Consider the following 21,838-nt stretch of genomic DNA (forward strand, 5'->3'; position numbering starts at 1 on the left):
CCGAAATAAAACCCGAAATATCCAGCACCGGCACATCTCCCATCATTACAAACTCTTACTCTAGATGTTATTAAAGAACGATCATGTAAGCGCCATAACAAAGGCTGATACTAATAAATATAACAAGAACAGCTCAAAACCAGCAAACAAAAAATGACACGCAAGCTACAGTTTGTGATGCGTGACAGCCTTTGTTTCTTTTTTGTATGAGAACCTGCTCATTAACTTGTGCGCAACAAACTCTTCAGATGTGAATGATCAGTGTCACGATCTGTTAGTAAGTGATGATGTACTAGATCACGTGGACCGTCATCCGGCAGATGCTGATATCAATGAAGCTCAATTTAAGACTGTTTCCATGAACAGACTCGCTGCCCCTCTGTGTTCTGCGTGTTGTTTTCATTCAAATGATTGTGCACTATATATAAACTTCTTGTATTTGCAAGAGCTGCTGATTTTGACTATAACTTGACTACTGTTATGCATATAAATATTCCAGAATAATTCAAAAACGTTTTGGATGATCGGTAAAAAAGTTATTTTTGATTGTGTTGCAATGACCAGGGAACAATACTATTTTGTATTTGTGGTTTTAGTGTGTGTAAAACTCGGCCAAGTGCATCCGAAATTTTCGGTATCGAACCACAATTTGGTTTTCGGTGCATCACTAGCTGAGAGGATACAAAAAATATCTATTAAAAAAGTGATGTGAAATTGTTTTGTTTCATCAGTTATCACAGAATAACACATTAAAACTAGTCTGTTGTTTAGGCACTTGTCCAAAACTCTACTGAGATGTACACAAGGAAAGTTTATTATAAAAACAAAATAAACAAGAACTGTAACATTATGTCATACGTTTACTTTTATTGTGAAGATATGATTGTTTTGATTGACAGTTTTTGCACTTACGTGGTCGATTAGCTCCCGAACCATGCCATTCCATTCTCCTTTATCATTCTGCGCTCCATATTTCCCATCAGAGACCAGCTTCACTTCATACGTGAATCCCAGGATGTTGGAGAGCTCCTTTAGCAGGTCGAGACAGTAGCCCTCGAAGCGATCATTCCCATAGAGAACATTGTCTGACTTTTTAAACATAACGTATGGGTTCTCCTGTTCACAAAAAAACATGAATGCATGATGCGAAAGGTAGAAGTTTCAGAAGGCCAGTTATTTAAGCCAACAAGCTTCTTATTTTTGGACAAGACACATATTGCTTGCCCTATTTTGTATAAGGTTTTATGCACTGCAAACTTGCACATTTCATTATTTTCTGTTATGCATTACATTACATTGTGTTGAATTCTGTTGATTTAAAATGAGGTTTTATTACATTAAGAGGATGACTTGTGATAGTCTTGGAAGCATCGGTAAGAACACTTTTTACTAATAGGCTCAAAATGAAAATGTGTCACGTTTTGTTTCGCAAAAGGGCATTTATGCAATTCAAACCCAATTCAATTAAATGTATGCAGATCAAATTATAGAAAGCTTAACATTAAAATGAAAAATATTAGTAGATTACTGTAATTCTGTGTCTTACCAGGATTGTGGTGACAATAAGTGTCCTGTTAGCCAGTGAGTCTGTAATATTGTTGGTGTCCTTCCTCTCGGTCAGACTGAGTCCCGTGTAAGAATTCCACACACCAATCTAACAATACAGCATAAAAAAGCCCAAAATAAAAAACATGTTTTTTATGCAATGCCGCATAAAAAAAGACAGAAATAAATACAGCTAGATATGCGAGATTAATTGTGAGCACATGAGATGATGATGAAAAAGGGAGCAGACTTAAAAAATACACCAGGAAGGAAGTGAAAACTAAAACAAATGTATTAATTTAATCCTGATAATCAATTAAATATATATATATCCAGTATATCTAAAACACATCTCCCTGTTCAATAAAACATGCAAGCCCTTGGTACGTGTAATACAAATGCTGAGAGGTTTTAGCTTGTGTTAAATGATTATTTCTAAATAAATCCATAAACCCTTAGCAATGCATTTACTATATTTGAGCGAGGGAGAGTAAGCAACAAACACGATGATTAAGTCATTTAGTTCCGGTCAGGTACAAATAAACCGTAGTTACATTCAGATACAATTTAGTACAATTTCAGGTTTAAGATTATTGAGTTTATACTGCTGTGTATAGTTTCGCTCATGTGGGAAACGTCCAATAAACTATATTTTGTTTTGTAAACATTTTCTCATTATTACTGTATGTGCTTTAAATAAGAATTAAAATAGCAAGAGAGAAAACACGGATAACCTTAAAAGATAAAAGGATAAAAGAAGCCTGATTTTTGAGGTATACCAAAGCTCTCATAAACAAAAAGTAAAAAAGTGACAAATAACAATTAAGTGACATAAATGACCATTTCCTATTTCCACTAGGCTTTAACCACAAATAGAAATCATTGTAACATGACATATTACATCAACAACGTCAATGTAGTATTCAGAAACTCGCTCTGAACTGAAGTAATATATGAATTGTGAAAAAAAGTACAATTTGTGAAAGTCTGTCAAACCTTGGGCTGTTTATTGCGGTGTTGCGCACGAGGGATCCTGGTTTTATGAAAGAGCAGCTGACGTTTATTTTTAACAAGGTTTTAACAAGGTCCCTGATCATTTCAGGCTGACCTTTACAGTTTGTGTGGCACATTGTTTCGTGTATCCGCTTTAATTCAAGGTTTTCAAGGAGGCTGAAGGAGGTTGGTTGAAAATGAACCTGAATGCAAACGTACAGACTGTGCGCAAATTATGCACATCACTACTTCTCATTTGCCATATAAAAATGAGGTTGCACTTTATTTTACAGTACGTGTCCTATAGTGTACTTGCCTAAGAAAGAACTGGGTAGTATAAGGTAACTACATGGTATTCGTTTTACGTTTAGGGGTAGGTTCAGGGTTAGTACCTAGTTATTAACCAGTTATTATATTTACTGGAATAAGTACACCTTATGAACATGGGAATCAGGACTGTAAAATTAAGTGCTACCGAAAAAAATCCTTGGCGCTTGCAATGCCAATGTTGTGGGTATGAATATTACACAATGTTGAATGCACTCCATCTACAAAATTGTTAAAATTTAGAGTCAGAGAGCTATTAAAGTCATTAAAAAACTTTCCTTGCCATGAATTAAACTGTCAGCCAAATGGCTTGCTTTTGTCTTTGAGATAAACCCGTTTGTTAACCAAAGCCTAATCTACTCACTATTTATGTATTTCACTTGTCACACAGCTCAAAGGTGTCGGAAAGAAGAGACTTATGTAAATGAACTTAAAAATGAGATTAGAGCCACTCTCTAAGTATCTGTCGGTGGATTAATGTGCATTTTCCTCACAGTTGAGTTGGCTTACGGGGAGATGTGTTACTTACTGAGCCACGGAGCATTGTGGAAAATGGCACTAGCGCTAGTTATCGAGCATAGAGATTTGAATCCCAGCAAGACATTTTGGCTAAAAATCTTGTTCCATAAGGAAGCGAAGGGAATTCCACAGGGAGGGAAGCTGATGAAATGGCATCAGGTTTATTGAAGTGAATATCACACAGGGAAGGAAATCCAAGTTCTCTACAGGTCTTAATCACAAATTCAGGGAACTGACTGGAACAAACCTTTGTCCATAATTTAGTGGGACGTGACGCACCATCGGGCAAAAGCTTTTAGAGAGAGTTGAAGAGTTGAGCAGTCAGTGTGAAAATAACACTTTCAATGCAAAATCATCTGCTCTGTAAATATGTCTATTCTTTGATATAAAAAAATCTAACTTATTTCTGGGCTACTCATTTGAATAATGGTAAGGTTAACGGATCAAACAACAGAACATTGAGATTCTTGCCATTATCTTCACAACGTCTCTAAGCTGACTCACCTTAGACGTCCCGTCCTCCTTGAGGCTGATGAGGTCTAAGTTGAAATCTCTGCGCAAACCATCAGTCTTGTTAAGGACTATTCGTCCTGTCAAACCATCCCATTGGGCCTGAGGGGCAAAAACAGTGTACAGAGAAAATGGTGCACATTGTCTGGTTTACTGCGGTGTCTTTCAATCATACTGAAGGTATAATGGCATATTGAGATGCCTGAAGGCATGAGTGTCTGTTTAACACAAAGACCGGAAGAGATTTTCCTGGTAAATTATATCACATTGGAAATTAATCGTTCGCTGTTTTTAATATCTCAGTTTCTCCTAAAAAGAATTGGGGTTTGACTGAATTCTCTTGCTTCTCATGAATTTCCTCATTAGATTTAGACCCTTATCACATGTCCTCTGTATAGTATCAGGGGAGATCTCAACAATATCTCAAATTATGAGGTTTCAATGATGCAAAAATCTTTTGAGACCAGATACATTTACGGATGTAAACAACTGTATGTCTGCAATTGTCTTATTTAGTTTTAACTTTGTGTTTCTTAAAAATATTTAGAAAAATCAGTTGACCAAGTTGTAAAACAAGGCGTTAATTGTTTTAAAAACTTTAAATAGCAAAAATATTTATCGTTATTAATCGTTCATTTTGACAGCCCTCAGAAAAAGCTCAAAATAATTCCCTTTGGGATTTTATTCTCATTATTTTTTCTGCACAGAAAAATAAAAACATATATTTTAAAAGAAAATGCTTTGGCTCAAGTATATTGTTCCCAAAGGCAAGAGCAAACAAATCGGGATCCAGTCATTGCAGTAGCTATTTCGTCTGGCTTTGTTGTATCGAAAATTCAAACGAGTGAGAGCAGACAATCCCAGAATTCAATCAGTCCAAACACCTAAGCAAGAGTAATAGCCCTGTTCAGACTCCCACTTTCTTTGATAAGCAGGTGGGATGTAAAAAAACAGCATTTCTTCAAGGTTGCAGTGTCTCTGAAAGCACCTCTCGAAAAGTTGAGGCAGCAGATGGCCTTCAACAAGTCACCACCTCGGGCTCAGGTGAATGTAGCCTACTGTGTGAAGAAACACCGGGATTCTTGATGCTTACCTTGATATGAACCATTAGAGCCATATTAGTGAGCTGTAATGACCTGGTGAGGATATTTGTGGTGGAGTCACTGGAGACAGGAGGGCGCTTTGCATCCTAATGTCTTAGCGGAAATATAAAACATATGCCAAGGAACATCTGGATGGTGAATACGTTGACAGCAGCATGCTCTTCTTATACAGATCTGTCATTTGGTCAGGGACGTCCAGTAACTATCGGCAATAAGAAGCATTACATACAAACGTTTTTCCAGAGGTTGCTTTTTCATTTTTTATTACAAAAAATAAATGTATTTAAATGCAGCTATGGCCTATCTGAGCTAACTTTGAGGTAGATCTTTGATAGATTTCAGGGTCTTTCTCTCATGAGAAAAATCTGGGAAGCAGGAGACTTAAGCTAAAGCGTCCATTCTTTTAATCCTCTTCATTTAAAGCTGTTGATGTCTACCTGAAATTATTGAGATATGAATAAATAACAGAGATCTCATCTGTGTTATCTCTCTAATGGCTGGGTATGATTGATCCTGCCCATACGACCTAGGTGAGATCAGCCAAACAGGAAACTTGTTTTAGAGATAGATCAAGTTAAAACATTTTGACGAAAGGCTATGAAAAATAATGTGCATGATTCATGAAGACTTCATGATAATATTTTTTTAGAACATTGCAGCTTTTGCGTATAATTCGATAATGACAGCACTTATTGGTTTTGAGAAGCGGTGGGTGGCGACCATAACAAATGGTATCGTAAACACTTTTGTTGCCAAAAATATCAAAATTTTATTTCATTTTCACTTCAACCCTACAATTTGGCCCCAAGCAGGGATAAGTGTATTGAAAAGAAAACCGCATACACACCGTGTATCATGGCTACAGATGTTGTTCCTTTATGCAGAGAAAGAGATGTGGAAAAATGCTTGTACCCAAACAGTTCTGTACCACCATTGACTACTATAGTAGGAAATATAACAATAGTAGTCAAGGGTGCCCCAGAAATGTTTGCTTTTCAACATTCTTCAAAAGACCCATTTTAGTGACATCTATGAGGTCACATGGACGACTGTATGACTGAGCCAAGCAATGCCAGTGCTTCTCTAATGCACTGTGGCACAATTAAGCTTTAAGCCTGTTCTATTTCTATCACCTATGAGGAACATGCACTCAGACAGACTGAGCCATTAAGAATGTGAAATTGAAAGCCTGTCTTCAAATGGTAGTGAAGAGGTCATTCAGAATAAAGTGCAGGAGCTCTCTGTCTCCTAGACGGCTATTTTAGTGCTATCACAGCCATCATTCGTTGAGCTTTCAGAGTGGGCGAACACACACCCAACACTCAGACATGAAGTGGGGCTTTTCTGACCCCAGAAGCAGAGAGAATTCGAGGAAAAACGAAGAATATGAAGATATATCAGCGGCCACCATCAGCATCCTTGTAGCTCAGAGAAACAGTTTTGGTTGTGAACATATGTTGATGCTACCTTCAGGACAAATATCTGACTAACCAAATTGCTTTTATAAGTTTAAGAGCATTCAAGTGACTTCGTGAATTTATGATTTTGTTTATTTTTATATTATTTGTTTTTGTTTCTAAGTTGACAAGTACCCAAGTGTCAAGTTTACGATAATCAACGAAGACACATTTATTGATTCTTGTTTTCACCTCTTTAAACAGGTTCATGAAGCGCGGGCCGAACCTCCAGGGTTTGTGTCTGTGGCACTGCAAGGAGCTCACGGTCATTTGTGTCGCCCGCTGGGACGCCACAGCAACCATGAACACTGCATCATACATCAGCGCAGCTTCTGTCTGGAGGAGGAAGAACACACAACGGGGATCAAACATCACAAGACATGAAACATGTTCTAATAATCATCAGACTTCAGGGATCACTTCACCCAAAGAAATTAGTCAAAAGTGCCCCTGAATCCCAGTTTGCTTTCCTAAATTCCTCAAAATATCTTCTTTTATACAATCATTTTCCATACTGGGAGTCAATGATGGTGAGAGGGCGAGTAATGACACAACCTTAATTTTTGTTGATGTATCCCTTTTATACATTTGTGGTGTCAAATTTTTTATCTCACTGAACGTAATAAAAAAGTGGTCACGACTCATAACATCCTAAACACACTCTGAACTATATATAGTTTTATTACCATCACAGGAGGTAAAACTCCCACCCACCTGCCTTATGTTAAGTGTTATTGTGTTCTTTTGAGCTCATATGTGACCTGGATGGTAAAAATAGATATGAATAAATCTGCTTTAAGCCCTCCATGCATGTCTAATGAGACTGAGTATGCTGGCAGTATCTACAGTATTTTCTGGAGGACGGCTAGATTAGTGAGTAAGTGTGAATTAATCCCAGTCATTTTACTTTTACAGGAAGTTGAAAAAAGAAATTAGGGATTCATTTTATTTCAGATCTATATGCAAATTAGAATTTATGGACAAAAGTTATGGGACGCCAATTATAATTTCAATCAAAACAAATATAAATACCATATTAAAGAATTTGTTTCCATCTTTGTTGCAACAGTTTTGAAAAGACCCTTTTGTACCCCTGCGCACAAATCATTGATGTGTTTGGCCGATGAGTGTGAGCCTTAGACAGACCAGTCAAGTTCTTCCATACTCATCATTTCTTTTTTAACCTTGCTTTGTGCACAGGGGCATTGTCATGGGATAGAAAAGGGTCCTGCCCAAACTACTGAAATAAAATAAGAGGCACACAATTCTCTAGGACATTATTATATGCTGTAGCATTAAGATTTGTGCTCACAGAAATGACTAAAGTCATTACAAGGGGACGTTCCAATACTTTTTTCCATAGTGTGAATGCTAATTTGAAGTAATGTGATTGGCTTATTTTCTATCCTCACAGTCATTATGCCGCTCATCAATCCGCTCTCAGGTTTGGGTGGCGCCAGGTGACGCTCGGTGGACCACTTCTGGATCACGGAGGCCACATACGGCTCGTTTAGATTCAGAAGACGGAAGGTCGTCATGTTGACCCCACTGTAACGGTACGGCTCGAGATCCAGAGCAAACAAATCCTGAAAGGCATTAAAAATATTTCCAATAAACAAAGTAAGATGAGTCATTGCTTTTTGTCCGTTTTCACAAATGTGTTTAGTTACTTAAGTCAACCTTATTGCGGAGCAATAACTGCATTCAAAGCTGAAAGACATAAACTTCAAAACTGGATTTTAATTTCAGTTGCCTATAAATCGAAGTATATTTTGCACAACACCGATTCTTAATACCATGTAACTGGTTTCTTTGCGGTTAAGCATAAAAAGGCCATAGTGATTCCCCTTTGACAATTCCCAAAAATATATATTTGCGTGCTTAACACCCAACCCTATGAAAAAAGTGCTTTTATAATAAAAGTAAGCAGCATTTTTCAGACTCACCAAAGTAGTAAAGAAGAAGTGATAGTATTCAGTCATCATACCCATCGACATCAGCTGTGGGGGAAAAACACAAAACATTTCTGCATGAATCCGGAAGGGGAAAAAATCAATGATGGGTTGCATTTAAAAAAAAGAGGCTTTTGGGAGTATTTTGAGATGAAACAAGCGTGCCACAAATGATCTCTGTGCTTTAAAGCACGGCTCTGAAATGCCTAGTGGGTCACAGCATGCTTGAGCACTTCAGATTCAGCTTCAATTCTTATCTGTTATATAGCTTATGAGTTCAACGCAAGTTCAGAATGGGCGACTATTGAAACGGACACCGCTTGCGCTCTCCACCTGTTTCAGAAGTTCGGCAGCTACTTGGTAGGAGCAGTCGAAGATGATGTAAAACTCCTTTTCCTTCTTCATCTCTTTCAGCAGGGGGCGAGAGTCACCTCCTCCCGGAGGCAGCTGGCGAATGCGGATCTTCAGGCTGTTTTTCGCAGGAGCTTTGATCAGTTCCTGCATGCGCATTAATCCTTTAAACGACAAACACAAAAGAGTGATCGAAGGTGGGTCGCAACGTGAGACAAGAGAAACCCATCACTAGCTCCAGTAATTGCACCTTCTGATTTCCCCAGTGTGGTAACAGATGTTTATGGGACAATAAATTGGCAGCTGTTTATCCCGTCAATTCACAACGATGTTTTCAGGGTTTGCTATCTTTTACTGAAGAGTCAACCTGGTCTACTGTGGTTACACAGCAGTAGGTCAAATAAATTGTATTATTACACACCTAATTCAAGTTTGATAAGTGTATATGAGCTACCTAACAAACCTAAAGTCACTTCTGCTGTTGTTCACATTGTCTTGAAGGGACAGTTTACCCAAAAATATCATCATTCTGTAATGATTTACTCACTCATAAATGTCTTTGTTCTGATGAAAGATATTTGGAAGAATGCTTGTAACCAAACAGTTCTTGGCCACCATTGACTACCATAGTAGGAAAAACGACAATGGTAGTCAAAAGTGCCCCAGAACGGTTTGCTTTCCTACATTCTTCAAAATATCTTCTTTTGTGTTCAAGAGAACAAAGAAATGTATAAAGCATTTTCAGCAGTCAATGGTGGCCAAGAAATATTTGGTTACAAGCATTCTTCCAAATATCTATCCTTGTTTTTTTCAGAACAAAGGAATTTATACAGGTTTGGAACCCAAACTGGATAACAAATTAAACACGTGTTTAAAAGGATCAATCACATCAAAGAATCCCCAGGCTAATATTCTGGGGCATGAATTTCTTATAAGCCAGTGTAAAATGACAAGAAAAAAGTAATTTGTCGCACAATATGTCCAGCCTGAAGTCTTGCATAATTGCCCAATAATATCACCCAAACACAATTTCTTTGAAGCACAATAACAATCTTGTGTAACCCTCTTTAGTTTCAGGCAACACAGTTATTTACTTTGATTTAGTTTTGTCCATATAATGACACACTTCCAAGCCAAGATTAGATCATAAATAAGATTATACAACAAGAAGAAGGTACGAGTTGTACGGACATAAACAGAGTTGAGTATAATTTGTTTTGCAGTGAACAGGTCACAGTATTGCGAAACAAATTATACTACTGTCAGACCATTGTATACACAACTCAGCTGGTGTGATGTGTAATATTAGGAGTGTTTATATTGCTGTAAATTTGGTTTGGCATCTGTTCCCTGAGCTCTCCTAATGATTTCGATACAAATCATTGCTTTTGACTCACCATTTCAAAGCTGTCCTGTTTGTTACAAATGGTATCTGTAGAAGCAATTTTCATCTTTTTATAAATACATTTTGACTACACTGTCAGCACACTTTGGGTTCATTTAAAGGATGTTGAATAGGAATATATTTAGGATTTTTTTGCATGCGGTTGTTGTGTTTTCATGTTCTTTGTATTTGTTTTCCTGCATTAGATCTGTATTCAAAATTAGTTTCAAAGCTGAAAGCAAGTAAGTTCTTAGAATGCATAAAAGGTTTGGACGTGTTAAGCATTTCATTGCGGAATCACTGAAAAGTATTGATGAACTGCAGAACATTGCTTTGTACAGGCCTAATGTTATTATACCTTCTGCGAACAATAAGAGAGTTTCATAAATACATTTTTTGCAAACTTTCTCACTTTTTTATTAAAAGAGAATGGACAGGAATATGTTGAGAGAGCAAGCTGGAATAGCATCAAGACAACCTTCTCTGCTCTTCTTTACCCACGTGCACCCTCACCTCTATCAGACTTAACGGCTGATAACTTTGCGTCTATCTTCATAAAGAAAACGACCACCTTCAGCAGTCAGTTCTTTGCGCTGCATCTTCTTGAAAACGCCCAAACCCCACCCGTCTCCTCCAGGCCATCTCTTCATCAGTTGTTCCTGCTCTGAACCACGTTATCAACTCGTCACTCACCACTGGAACATTTCCAGCAAATTCAAAGAGGCCTGTATTACACCGCTACTGAAGAAACCCACTCTTAATCCTGCAATGTTAGATAACTACAGACCGGTATCTCTCCTGCCCTTCATTGCCAAAACTCTTGAGCGTGTTGTTTTTCACCAGCTCCCCTCCTATCTCCCGCAGAACAACCTCCTGGACAGCAACCAGTCTGGTTTCAAGAGCGAACATTCCACTGAGACTGCGTTGCTCTTGCAAACGAACAACGTCTTGTAGTTCCATTCCAAAAAAGGACAGTTGAAGGGGAGGAGTTAACGGATGCTCCGCCCAGGCCGTCTAACGTACGTCATTTAAGATGGATACTCCTTACATTTTCAGATTTGAATTAAAGATTATGAGGGCACACAAATTTTTTAAAGAAAATGACCCATGTTTCTTGAAAAAATAGGCATTGTCATTTTTTATTTCACTAGGACTTTAAGCAACACAACAACCAGAATTCTGAATCATGCGTGCTAGGATTTATCTTTTACTTTTTGTAACCCCATGAATGCCTTAAACTCTACTTGACAACCTGTTTCTCAGTAACAACTGGACTAATCACTTGTCTTTCTTATTGGCAGAATAAACTGACACCGTCGATGAACTGATCAGAAAGTGTTTAAATCCAAAATAATGTTCAATATTTAGTCATTCTTTAAGTCATACCTTGAATAAGCATAACCTCTCGGTTTAGCAGAGATCAAGAAATCTAAATATGTAAAATATGATGAATATATGATGTATAAGTCAAGTATGATATTGACTTGATGTTCGGTCCAAAGGCAACAAAGCAGTAATATAAATCAAACGGCCTGAGAAAAGTGGATGCTCCCAACATTAATGCCTTAGCTCAAATGGTAGAGTAGAAACAACACCAAGGTCATGGATTTGATTCCTAGGGTGCAGATATTAACACACACATAGAATTGGCTTTTGGTTGAAGAAACAGTGCCATGCAAAACTCAACCGTAACAACCCAGCCCCAGGGAACTTGAATTATTATAAAATGTCCTCCAAATGACACACACAGAGAATGTTAATCCATTTGGAGAACGCAACAGGGGATCATTTTCTGTATTCAGTTAGAATTCCCGCTTCTTTCAAATGGAGGCAAATTTGTGTGGACACCAGTTCCTTTTTCCACAAAAAAGTGAGATCAAATACATACAAAACTGTTTAATTTATGAGGAGTTCAGTACGATGCTGTGGCCTGCAGTGTCACATTTAAAGGCACGGTGAAGCGTAAGTTGTGAAGATCCCACTTCAAAAAGGCTTTCAACAAACATCAGCACATTGACCTGCCCTTCAAAAATCCCTCTGAAAAAAATTCTCAGTCACTCACCTGTGCTGTCCTCATACACCACGGTAACAGACTTCCATTTGTAGAAAACGACAATGTCCAGAATAGCCCTGCTTATGGAGGTGTACTCTGGGTAGAGGTTAATGTAAAAATTGTCTTTATTGTCGACAGATGGGTGTTTCCAGCGGGTCTGGATGTGTGGCACCTCCAGCGCATTGCAAATAGATTGGACAGCGCTGACTGAGGAGCTATGAGCAGGCCCGAAGACCGCCGCGACCCCCAGGGCCAACTGGTCACATACTGAGAGAAAGAGAAAAAAAATGAACAGACAGGGGAGGAAAAAGAAGTGACATGAGACATGTTGTGTTAAAGAAGAACAACGAGAATAAAAAAAAAGTTTTGAGAGAAGAATAGAACAAAGAAAGCAATAGAAAGAAAGTAAAGTGAGGGCAAATTTTAATTAAATGACCTTGACTTTTTAAAGGGATAGTTCACCCAAAAATGAAACGTCTGTTATCATTTACTCAGCTTCTTGACATTTTAAACCTCTTTAAACATCTTTCTTTCTTCTGAAGATATTTTGAAGAATGTTGGTAACCAAACAACGGTGGTACCCTTTGACTTACATTGGTCCATACAATAGAAGTGAATGGATCCGTCATTTTTTGGTTACCAACATTACTCAAAATATCTTATTTTTGTTACGCAGACGACAGAAAGTCATATAGGTTTGAAATGACAGGAGGGTGAGTAAATAATGACAGATTATAATTTCTGCATATTTCTGGATGAACTATCCCTTTAAGGTACATAACCAACTCAAAACTGAAATAAAACAAGTTATATGTTTCCAAAGTTCAGTACCTCTTCGCGAGGCCTCAAAACTGTCAAAGAGGTTCACTCTCTGGATGTCATAGGTCAATGTGGTGTTTGGCATCAAGGTTCTGTTTCGGTTGATGCTAGTAACAGCAAATTTAAAGGCGAGTTCATCCATACTGACAGGCTCATTCTCCCGCGTCTCAAAGATGCCTCCTGCAACCAAAACAAAGGTAAGCAACAAGTCCTTCATTCATGATTGATCATCTCATTACATGTAAAAACACATTAAAAACCACTAATTACAACAAACCGCTTCCATACAAACAGTTTAATGCTAAAGTTAACGCATATTGAATAAGAAAGACATTTACATTTATGCATTCGCTAGATGCTTGCTGTGCACTTAAAGGTATAGTTCACCCAAAAATGTAAATTCTGTCATCATTTACTCACCCTCGGGTTGTTAAAAACCTATATACATTTCTTTGTTCTGTTAAACACAAAGAAAGATATTTGTAAGAATGTTTTTTAACAATTTTAAGTTCCGTGACATCATCCACTACCGTAGTAGATAACAAATATTGTATATTTTGTTGTATTCTGTTGAACACAAAGTGAGATATTGTGAAGAATTTAGGAACACAAACAATTCTGGGGCACCTTTTACTACCAATGGCAGTCAATGATGTCATAGAATTGAAAATTACTAACATTCTTCCAAATATCTTTCTCTGTGTTCATCAGAACAAAGTACACGAGGGTGAGTAAATGATGACGGAAATGTCACTTTTGGGTGAACTATCACTTTAAGTCGTGCAGTTTTTTATTAGCATCTGCTGCACTCTCCAGGAACCGACGCGTGACCTTGCCATTGCTATTCTGTACCAGTTGAGCTACAGAAACACAGCTTGCAAAAGCAATGACTATTTTATGAACGCATACCCTCAATTATCCACAAAAAGTCAGAGCAACGCATGAAGTGAAATATAATGGCTGTTTTACTTGCACTCTTGAATAATTTACACCGCCATTATACGATACGCCTTTAAATGTCAGTACTAAGAATGTGATGTCTGTTCTAAACAGGTTATATCGGGTTATTCCGTGATTCTCATAACATAAAAAAAATCTGAAATGGCAAATCATGCTGATTTAGCAGCTTAACCAGAAACGGTCTAATTGGCGAACGCTGCGTTCGACATTTAACATGCCATTTTTAAACCCCCCCCTCGCAGTGAAGCTTGTTTTCGCAATTATGCAAGGTTAATCTGGATTAAGGAGCCGCAGATAAAAATCACTCGCAAATCACTGAGATCAAAACAGACCGATGACATGCGAATCATCACACAATAATGAAACATCAGACTTAATTTCAATACGCCAATCAGTGATTTTTTTACACAGCGGGGTGCGAAAAACTCAACGTTGCATAAACGTCTGGCCTAAGTGAGCGTTTATCTACCGAATTATGCATGAGCATCTGTTACCAAACACACCGTCACCTTATTACTTGTAATGCAACAAACCTTGGGGGCGACATAACATGCAAATACAATCAAGAACAGATCCGTCTGGACGACATCCACCTGAGAGTGGGCTCTATTCATAGACCGAGAGCTAGCGGGAAATAAGAGGCCATTAATTCACCAATAAACAGCAAACCTCCACCAGTAAAACTGACAGATTGGCTCTTTAATGAAAATTCTGAATGGAGAAATGTTAATGCATGAGATGAGACTCATGAATGAGACGATTCTGTGTGAAAGCAGGTTTCAGAATTTGTTTTGGTTTATTGAGAGCTGAATTGGAAAGGGAAGAACTTCAGAGCCAAAAAGTCCTGCTGTGGGCAACACACTTGATGTTCAGACAGTCCCTCGAGGATGGGGGAACTGAACACGCCACAGAGGGAGAGATTTAGTCTGTGAAAAACGGATTGCTTTTATACAGAGAGAGATGGCCGGGTTGGCTCCGATCGAGGGGTGAGATGAGAACCGAGCCTAAAGCTTTTCTAGACGAGACAGCTGCACCAACATAAAGTTGATTTTTAAAGTTGAACAGTTTTTTCGTGGCAAGCAACTGTCTGTTAGTTTTAGTGCCTGGACAACACTTTTACTAATATATGTTTATTTACTTACTATGATTGTATAAGGTCTTACCGATCCCACTTTGATGTTTCATTATCTTGGAAAAAACAAGTCAATTTAACTTCACTTTAATTGGCACTTTAAGAGTCATCGGAACAACAGGGATTTAATGTCATCTACAAGAGTTAGTAACACAATGAAAGGAAAGCAGACAGAGTGGCACGTAAGACACTTGTTGTGTATCTCTCATAGGTACCATAATGGTTACTTGAGCATGCTTAATGCTTTATTTCTATTCATTGGAAAAAGGTACCCAAGGGATCCAGAGCCTTTGTAGTTCACCCGTGAGACCAAAACTTTAATGAATCTTGATGTTTATGTCATTACATGCATTCGTCCCTTACAAAAAACATCTGGTGAAGGCATGTGAATTAAGCAGCATCCTTTTTACAATTGAATGACTTTCATTTATTGACTTAGCTAAAGGGTATTTTAATTAAATATGCTTGCTAATTTTTTATTACAGCTCATCTTTAAAGATATTTCAATATTGACTATGGCCAATAAAAATATTTGGACACATTTTAGTATAGGGGCACTTCTCACGATTAACTAGTTGTTATTAGCATGCATATTATTGGCATATTGGCTGTTTATTAGTACTTATAAAGCACATATTCTGCATGTCCATACTCTACAACCCTAATCCTACCCAATATCTAAACCTAACAAATACCTTACTAACTATTAAACTATTAAATTGGGGGGAAAGTCGTAGTTAAGGGTTTGTTAATAGCAAGAATTGCACCCTATACTGAAGTTTGACCAAATATTTATTAAACAAAATGCTAGCAAGTTCACAGCAATGATAGAAAATCTATCTGAACTCTTTAGCAACGCTCTGGCAACCACCCATAACACCACAGCATCTACATTTACATACTCAGCCAGGGCTGGACGATATGGCGAAAATTTATATTGAAATATATTTCTTCATTTCGGTCAGTACGATATCATTCTGATAACGATATGAGCAATATTACAAAAAGCTAAATGTCAGATGTAAATTGAGAGAGCCCTCTGATATGAACAATAAAATCCTAATCGAAATCATTCTAGATGTCAGGAAATCGCTAGGAAGGAGAACCCAACTGAAAAAAATGTCTTGTCTAGTTCTGGTGAAGTGTTTTGTTGAATTTTAGTTTATCCTTATCCCTCTAGTTTTTGCCCCCTGGTGGGAAGTCTTTGTTTTTAATTTGTTTAGTAGTTTGGATTGTTAGGGAACTAACAAGGGATAATTACACTAGCCAGGTGGAAGGGATTATTAGGAAAGCTAGACGAGGAAACAAGGGGGCGGGGTCAAGTTTCTTATGATGGCCATGTGCTCCCACACAAAACATATGGGACTGTCATGATTCTGTCACAAGACTAGAAAAGCATGACAAGGTGAGGCAGGATCCTGACACTAGATACCAGCAGTGTGAATAAGACGTGTAAGTATCAAATATTAGAATCATGTTACCAACAATAGAGGGAATAACTTCTCTAAATGTGCTTCAAAGCACAATTCCATAACTTCAAAATGTGCTTTACAGCATGGGTGTATCCTCAAAGCTCTACTGGGGCAGAGGCCCATTACTTGACACGTGTACCTTATGAATGCATGTCATCTTTCAGGTTTCCTCCTGATGCAGGATGGGTCATATTTAACTTTATTTCTATTCTGTTTGAGTTAAAAATGTGTGGATTTTAATTGTTAATTAAAGAATAGGTTAAACCTAGTACGTAATAATGTTAAACTTAAACTAGAGATTTATATTAACTCGGAGGCTTAAATGATGAACATAATATACAAAAGCATCACTGCGCATATATTCGACAAGCTCAGAATTTCCAGCCGTTCTCTCGTCTCCTCCAGGTGGCTTTTACCGTATCCCAACCAATCACTGGAACGAGACACAGGTGTTCACAATTTGCACTTGACCTACTTCCACAGGTTCTTCTCCCGCCTCGCCCCTTCGGCGCAGACCTCGCTAAACCACGCCCCCTTGCCAAATATTGTCATTGAGTTATTGTCCAGCCAACACGCTTTGATTCAAAGTGATGAATTCGTTCGATTTGTCCAGTGAGATCAGGCTGTATAAAACCTCTCGGAGTTGCTAGCAGTAAGCTCTACCTATTGAGCTACAGGATCACCAACCTTCAAACTTCGCACAGGCAAGAGTCCCTTTAAAAATTATAATAAAACAATCTACCGCCGTTTAACAGATGGTATCCAGAAGTATTTCTTTAGAGGAGGGGTACCTACATATAACACATTCTCATGCGATTCGATATGTGGAACATGGCAACCCAGTGGCTGGCACAATTTAAGGGACTACAAGGCCCCATATTGTCATAATTGAAATGCAATGACCAAATTGAGTCCAGAAATTAAATTGCAAACTGCAATCAAAGTTGGAAAACAACAACTTTAAATGAGTAACACTGCAAAGGAGACAAACATATACCATGACTACTAACAGTTAACGTTGTATTGCACCCTTACCCATTGCAATGGACCCTTACGAAACAAAAATATATAGAAATTGACAAGAAAATATAATGCAGTATATCAAAGAAAGCATGATATTGGAACCAACTGTTATATTTAATTTTGCTCCTACTATATTGACTACCATAGTAGGAAAAATTAAAATGCTTGTCTATGCTAGAACGGTTTGCTTTCCCAAATTCCTAAAAATATCTTCTTTTGTGTGAGTTGTTAACATTCTTCCAAAAATCTTGTTCAACCGAACAAAGAGATTTATACAGGTTTGGAGGGAGAGTAATTCACCACAGATTTATCATTTTTGGGTGGAGTATCCCTTTAATAAATGGCAATATTGATATATATTAACAATTGTATTGTACTGTATATTTTCATAATTCCAATATACTGTATGTTAAATGATTTAACAATTTTAAGACATTTAGCAAAAGTTCTTCTATCTGCTATCTATCTGTGATATGTCTATATCCTTTTTCTATATACAGTGGCTTGATCACAATTGTTGTCTTGAAGCCCCTGACATTCAAACTCTCTACAGATGTAACAGGACAGACATTACAGTGTTACACTGTTTCCTAAACAGATGCAGCGCAATAAGATTCCAGCAACAAACAGATTGTCTGTCCGATAAAAAGGGGCTTGGCATGACACAATCAATTACAAATCACAGCCATTATTCTGATGACTTCTGTGCCGCAACAGACGGTATGCTTTTTTTGGATTTGCCTGTGAAACTTGATTCTAATCTGCTATAATCAGTCCCTTCTAATTCATTAGATTAATATTCATGAGGTGCACAAATTCTCATCGAATGAGATCTCTGTGTGAGCAGGTGTGTAAGCCAAGACATTGTAGAAAACAAAGCAGCTTCTACAACAGCGTCTTTACAGAGTTTTTGTATAATTTTGAAGGATAATTTAAGTGTCAGAAAAATTGGGAAAAATATTTGCTTTAGTTTTTGTCAGCATTAAAATTCTGTACACAGGAACAGTAAGGGTGCAGAGGTTGAGCAGTTTTAAAATTTAAATTGAAGTAAATTAGCTGAATTATGGGTAATTGTCTCCGTTCCCAGACTGTGCCCCTGGATGCCTTTTTGCTTTTCAGCTCACAAAGTCTTTCTCTCTCCTTCCCACCCATTTGTTCATTCATACTTTCCTCAGGAACTGAGTGATAAAAAAAAAGTGTTGGCCTTTTCATTCATACCGTGGTGGCTTTCCACGGAATACAAAAGAGGCTTTTTTAGCTAATATATAATATACCCTGCAGAGCATGCTTGCAATTACAGTCAAATTCTACATTTCTCAGATCTTCGACATTTGACCAAAACGGACATCTCAAAAGCATTGAGATTATGTCCATTTAAACTCTACAAAAGGCAAGTTCAGTAATATACAAATTTTCTCTCCAGTAATCGGCTCAATGACCTTAAGATCATGGCAGAACATGGAAGTGAATTTCACACCACATATTGTTGTGTTTAGTTTACTTTACATGCATCATGTTTGCTGAGGTTAAGACCTTTTTGGTCATTCATCATTCAAGTACTTGCTGAAAAAGGACTGGATCATTCCAGGAGATGCTCATTTGATGATAGAAATGATGTTTTATTAACAAGGTTCGGGAAGAGCACGTGCATATAATTAACTCGGCTTGCTTTCGATAAACAATCACAAACATGGTTGGTTGCTCATAGACGACACGCAAACACAGCAGCATGTTTCCTTTACAGGGTTGTTTTTGTTTTTCGATAAATATTTCATAAATGAGAACTATAGTCTAAGAAGGATTTCATCATCACAGGGTGGACGTAAGGTATTAGCTTGGAGCCCTCGCCCTGGGACAGCACGACAAACACTCATACTATTCGTCCCAGTTAGCTGCAAGGAGAACTCGTGAATCGTATATAGTTTATCTGACAGTTTTTTTACAACATAATCAACCGACCTGACAGAACGATCAGAAATACTCAATGATCCATGCAGGAATAAACCAATGGCTCAGGATGGCAGCAACTGTTTTTACCCAGCATTAATTTTTTTTTATCTTTTTTCCCAAAAGAACCGACTTTAACAGTTTGTGAAAACAATATTAATCAAACATAACATGTTTGATTAATTTAATGTACTCTTGATTGATTAAAATCAACATATAATGTTCATTGTGTTTCCACTTGCACTCAATCTAATTCTTCAAATTTGGCTGAGACAAATACCATCAATCATAGCGAATTAAAGATAAATTGCTTTGTCGTACTTCAGTTTATGAAACATGGAAACATTCAGGACACAATTTCAATATGCACATCCTCCAGACACACGATTAATAACCAAAGTCACAAGTCTAGAACCTTTTCTGATGTGCATGGCAAAAAAACCCAGGCATGCGCAATTACGGAGACAGGCACAAACATGCATCAATGTCACTGGTGAATACTCTGCACATCTCGGACACCATCTCTCGTTGTTTCTCTGTCCCTGTCTGTGCCGAATGCCACACACTCCTCATAAAGATATCTCAATGCTTTCTGCAAACACAGACCAAATCATCCAAAAAGCCTTCTCTCTGTCATTGCAATTCATGAAATCTTGTTCAAACACATCCCTTCTGACAAACACAAGACAACAACACAGGGGATGAAAAGCCAGCATGCATACCAATGCTCTTTTTACCACAAAGAAAGAGGTGGGTGAGTGAGTGAGAGAGTGAGTGAGAGAGAGAGAGAGAGAGAGAGAGAGAGAGAGAGAGAGAGATTTCTCTCTAAAATTCTTCTATTTTCTTTTTAGTGCTCCACCTTGTGCATGGTGCTTGCAACATCAAGGTCTAGGGCACAATTCCAGGCAATACACATACAGATAAAACATAAAACTTGAATTTACGACTAAAAGCGACAGTCAGATGCATATGTGTAAATATTTTATAGGAAACCCTTGAATGCTTCAATTTATTTGTCACTATTTCAAGAATTTCAATCTCAAGAGCTTTATCTTTTGACAACTTTATCATGTTTACTACCTATACATCATCAAGAATCTGTAAATCAATGTATATTTTGCACACATGTAGACTGTTAAAAAAAATGCTCTGAGGCTTGAAAACCAGGTCGCGATTTTTCTTATTCACCGTATCCATTCAGAGTTTGAGAAATTCTGCTGACGGTCAAAGTGCAGCGGTATTTCACAGTCCTGAACATACATCTGAAGCCACAAGGATCCAAATGTAAAAGGATTAATTTCCCCACATGGTGTGTGCAATACTTCCACCAGCACTGCACATTCCCTTTCGCTAAACAGTGCAAAACATCCCAAAGCTTCCCATAGGAATGAGCTGATGTGGCAGTAAATTTATGGCAAACATTTCTGTAAGATGTTACAGACGGTAATTCATGCAGAACTGGACAGTGGACTATAATTATGAGATTTATGGAGATGTAAACAGCAAATGCGTGGCGATGTCCTGCTCATCACAGCTGGACCGAATCACAACACTAAACAACACCAACCAAATTACAGTTAGCGGTCAAATGATTAGTGTCAATATGATAAAGGACGTCAACAGGCACTCCAGGACACATTTATGATAGACTCCTGTAGACAAGCAAACACGCTTTGCATGCCAGATGTCACTTTATATACAGTTGTGTTTAAAAACAATAGCAGTGTGCTTAAAAAAGTGAGTGAAGCTCAAAATCTTATTTCAATACACAAATGCATTGGGATCACTGCACATTCTATTCTTAATCAAAACATGAAGAAAAAGTATCAAATTTGTTATTACTTTACAGAAAGTGAAGAAAGAGGAATGTCTGCAAGGAATAGCAGTGTCTGCATTTTACTTTACAAAGTCAAACATTTACTGTATAAAATGAAAAACTCTTGAAGAATTAGCGCTCTTGTGAATCACAGAACTAATATTTAGTTTTATAGCAACGGTTTCTGAGAACTGCATCACATCAGTGTTGCATGGAATTGACCAACTTCTGGCACAAATGTAAAAAATGTTTAAAAAACATTCTTATCTTTATAAACAGATATATTCCTTAATATAAAACATTTTAGATGATGCTTTGTAAAAGCAAACTTGAGACTTTAGATGGCATTTACAAAGCACTGCATTGGACTGACAGATGGATTCACCTGTATGAGGGCGCAGCAGGGACGAAGGCTCTTTAGACGCAGACACGCAACATCCAAGATTACGTGCATGTGTGAGGCGGCCTGTTTATC

At 37.7% G+C, this 21,838-nt stretch overlaps 1 protein-coding gene across 5 annotated transcripts in view; it reads right to left on the reverse strand.

The window, feature by feature from the left end:
• grik1a (glutamate receptor, ionotropic, kainate 1a) overlaps positions 1 to 21,838 on the reverse strand; it is a 36,939-nt gene that overhangs the window by 12,854 nt on the left and 2,247 nt on the right. For 3 of the 5 annotated variants that reach the window (XM_079447898.1, XM_079447899.1, XM_079447897.1), the window contains exons 2-11: positions 13,026 to 13,193; positions 12,204 to 12,461; positions 8,740 to 8,921; positions 8,401 to 8,454; positions 7,867 to 8,040; positions 6,647 to 6,790; positions 3,889 to 3,996; positions 3,632 to 3,676; positions 1,547 to 1,654; positions 913 to 1,116 (exon numbers count right to left, since the gene is read on the reverse strand). In XM_079447898.1, coding sequence (XP_079304024.1) covers positions 913 to 1,116; positions 1,547 to 1,654; positions 3,632 to 3,676; positions 3,889 to 3,996; positions 6,647 to 6,790; positions 7,867 to 8,040; positions 8,401 to 8,454; positions 8,740 to 8,921; positions 12,204 to 12,461; positions 13,026 to 13,193 — 1,445 coding nt within the window. The remainder of the gene's footprint in view (positions 1 to 912; positions 1,117 to 1,546; positions 1,655 to 3,631; positions 3,677 to 3,888; positions 3,997 to 6,646; positions 6,791 to 7,866; positions 8,041 to 8,400; positions 8,455 to 8,739; positions 8,922 to 12,203; positions 12,462 to 13,025; positions 13,194 to 21,838) is intronic. The other 2 variants (XM_079447900.1, XM_079447901.1) reach the window with 1 other exon arrangement.

The sequence above is a fragment of the Barbatula barbatula genome (assembly GCF_947034865.1).
Source record: "Barbatula barbatula genome assembly, chromosome: 24".
NCBI lineage: Eukaryota > Metazoa > Chordata > Actinopteri > Cypriniformes > Nemacheilidae > Barbatula > Barbatula barbatula.